The sequence below is a fragment of the Triticum dicoccoides genome, chromosome 7B (assembly GCF_002162155.2).
Source record: "Triticum dicoccoides isolate Atlit2015 ecotype Zavitan chromosome 7B, WEW_v2.0, whole genome shotgun sequence".
Classification (NCBI taxonomy): Eukaryota; Viridiplantae; Streptophyta; class Magnoliopsida; order Poales; family Poaceae; genus Triticum; species Triticum dicoccoides.
The window spans coordinates 412,128,733-412,132,147 of NC_041393.1; the positions used below are offsets into that span (position 1 = coordinate 412,128,733).

The following is a 3,415-nucleotide window of genomic DNA, read 5'->3' on the forward strand; positions in this document are numbered from 1 at the left end:
GAGCTGCTGGGGTATTTGGTCGGTCAGAAATGACAAAATCTTCAGATATGCACCACCTCATCTCAATACATGGAAGTTCTACCTCAAAGATGGTTTATGGGCATCAGAGTTGAGAGCTAAAGCAAAGAAGGCAAAAAAGATCAGGACATGGGTTACTCACAGGTTAGGACCAGAATAAATTTTTTATTTTTATTATGTTTTCTAGAGCGAGCATTGGTTAACTGTACTTGAGACTTTGTTTGCTTTGTGCTTTTATTATAATTGAAAATACCGTAGAACAATTGTTCTACGGTTTTGGCCAAAAAAACAAGAAAAAACTAAGATAGATAGGTCGTGGATGGCTCCGTGATCCTTCTTCCTTTCCAACCTTCATGGTACTTTCACGATGACTTGATCTACTAGCTAGATGCACATTCTTCGAGTTTTTTGGTATTCTGGAGGTCCCCGCGCCCAGTCGTGCCAAGGGAGCGTTTTCTCATGTGCCCGGGGATCCCCCGTGGCTGTTGGCGGTTCCATGCCGCTGTTCATGTGTGGCGTGGTCGTCGGTCTGCTCTAGGTTCACGGCCTTTTCCTGAAGTGTGTGAGGATTGCCGCTGACTGTGATGACTCGGTATGATCCTGGCATCTTCAACTTCATGCAGGCATAGCAGGGGCAACATTGTTGCTGCGAGGGAGCGGCGCTGCGTGTGAAGGCAGCGTCTGGGGAATTTTTCTTTTGCTGCGAGGTATGCATGGGCATGGGCGGGCGAGAGAAGACGACCGAGTATGTACAAATGCAAACTCACAAAAATTGTAACCGTACGTGGCAGAAGATCTTCTGTTTTCCCGTAAAGCAGAATGTAAATTCTAACGCGGCAAGACGTGGTTTCAGCGGTGCATAGTTTGAGCGTTAATCTTGTCGCACAACGGGACGAGCTATAGATCCCGGGGAAAGCTACTACGCGTGTGTCCCCGTTCCCCACATGGGGACGGACGGTGTTTTCCCCCCTCTCGGTGGTGGTAGTGGAGGCTGTGGATCACACTACTGTAGCGCAGTAAGCCGCTGCGTCGGGCCGGGGTCGGGACTGACAAGTCCCTTTCCACCCTTTTTGTGGTACTCCAACTTAATTCAATTCAATTCCCCTTTTAGCTCCGACCCCGGGCACGACCACTGACGCACACAAAAATAAACACTGGGACTGGGGGTATCGGTACCCCCGGTCGTCGGCCACTCGGCGGGCAGGTAGAATAATGCCCGATATGATGCATCCATGGGATAAGTTGCATGGCCAGTACGGCGTATTTTACGTCGACGTGCATGAATCAGGTACTACTAGTAGCTAGTTGCCGCCTTTTGTTGACTTGTGCATGTCTCGTGTCTGGAGTGCGTAGTTGCGTAGGCGTATCATATCGCACTGGCTCCTCTCCCCCTGGGCACTACTCTCTCCATGCATGTCCGACAAACAGCCACTTGCCAGTTGCCACTCTCCCTATCTAAAGATCTCTCTCCCTCTCTCCACAGATCTTTCTCTCTCTAGATCGACCTTGGCCCTTTTCTGTGTCCACGATGTAGCATGTTTGTTTCCATGTCCAGCTTTTCTGTTGCTTGCTGTTTTCTCTCTCTCTCTCTCTCTCTCTAGAACGGAGATCAGTGACTCATGAGTGAGAGTAGCTAGGCAGAGGAGAGGTGAAGAGAGAGGTCGAGGGGAATTATTGGGGGACCAAAAGGGCACTACGATCGACATTGCACCAAGGTACGTGCGCTGGGGACAGGCAGCGCAGCTACTACTATAGCCCGATCGATCCATCCATCGATCTATGCATCTTCTTCTTTTTTCCGACTTTAATTAAATTCATTTGCCTTTTGCTCCTGTCACGACAAGCGAGATAACGATCTGCGTCCAGCATCTCCCGCCTGCCTCCATGGTCGCCACACCCATAATGCATGGTCGATTATTTAATTAATCACCTAACTAATCAACTGCCTTACTAAATTCAGTCTAAACAAATTGTATGGCAAAAAATATCAAGCTAAATCGATAGTGTCCACCCCGATTATTATTCTATGAGAAAGTTTGGCCATCTGTTACCTTTATTTCCGGGCAACAATTTGAAGAGAAGTTAATGCTTTATCCTAGAAAAACGATTGAATTACTACACACCTTGCACATACCACAACAAATTGTGTAATTACCAATTAATTTATATATCACCAGTCGATCTTAATTATAGGTAACCAAATGCTAATAACATAGTACTTAAAAGGGTTAATTAAACAATAAGAGACGGGTGCGATCAGCGGTGACAGTGATACTCCAACTTACTGCCCACTTTAATCCCCTTTTCTTTCACTTAGTTTTCTCTCCACACATCAATCTAATCACCTTTGAGATCTCTGTCTCTCTCTGTTGATCTCGCTCTCCTTTATTATTATTTTCTCCTTTTTCTCGTTGTAGTCTTTTTACTGTACTAGGGCAGCTGCTGTCCTGCCTCGCCACCTTTCGTGTCTTCAGCGGTTCAGCCCTCCATTGGCCATGCCAATAGCAGCTACAGTTGTTACGGTGACACATGGCTCAGCAGCTCCGACGACGCCGCAGATCGGGCGAAGCTCCACAGGTCGCCGTCGCTGCTACCGGCGGCGGCCCCTCCGAGAAGCCTTGTGGCCGCGGCGGAGTAGTAGGCAAGCCCGTTGACGGCCGTGTCGTTGAGGGCGTCGTTGCCGCCTGTATGGCCGGCGGTGCCGTCGAAGCAGAGCTGGTCTGTGGACGCGTCGTGCTGGCCATTGAGGTGGGACGCGACGAGCCGGTCCATCATGGCCCAGTCCGTGATCCCGCCATCGCGGTGGGGTTGGTGCAGGTCCTCGGCGTGCGCCAGCTCGCGCTCGACATTTCCGTCTCCGCTCGGCGCCAGCGGCGTCGTAGTCGACGTGCGCGCCGTGGCCGCCGCCGAGGGGCTCTCCAGCGCTGGCAGCTTCATGAAACCGTGGCCGTCGAGAACCGTCTCGAGGGGCCGCAGATACCGCGACGCGGCCGTTCTCGGGCGTGGCGAGGAAAGCTCGTGCTCCTGCTTGCACGAGCGGCCCATGTAGTGCAGGATCTGGTCAAGCGCATCGTCGCTGGAGTAGAGCGGCGAGGAGGAGCGTGCCGCCTTGCCCCCATCATCTCTTCCCCCGCCGCCGCGCTTGCCACTTCCGGCTCCCGCGTCCTTGTGGTGGTGCTTCTTCTTGAACACTCTGCACACCACCCAGCCGTCCTCCTGGCCGGCGTCCGACGATGTGGCGGCACTGACAACCTGAGCATGACGCACGGCGGCATCCAAAGACAAAGGCTGGCAGGTGTTAATTATTATTACCTTTTGGGGCACATGAAGCACATGGAAAAAGTTTAATCATTAGTGCAGTGAGAGACTAGGCATCATAGAGAGAGCGAAAGCTCTA

General features: G+C 51.4%; 1 protein-coding gene across 2 annotated transcripts in view; it reads right to left on the reverse strand.

Annotated features, from left to right (window-relative positions):
• Positions 1–2,149: 2,149 nt before the first annotated feature.
• The window catches only part of LOC119341020 (NAC domain-containing protein 43-like), a 2,570-nt gene continuing 1,304 nt past the window's right edge, over positions 2,150–3,415 (reverse strand). The window contains exon 3 of one of the 2 annotated variants that reach the window (XM_037612920.1): positions 2,150–3,306. In XM_037612920.1, the coding sequence (XP_037468817.1) occupies positions 2,536–3,306 (771 nt within the window). In that variant the 3' untranslated portion in view covers positions 2,150–2,535. The remainder of the gene's footprint in view (positions 3,307–3,415) is intronic. The other variant, XM_037612921.1, reaches the window with a different exon arrangement.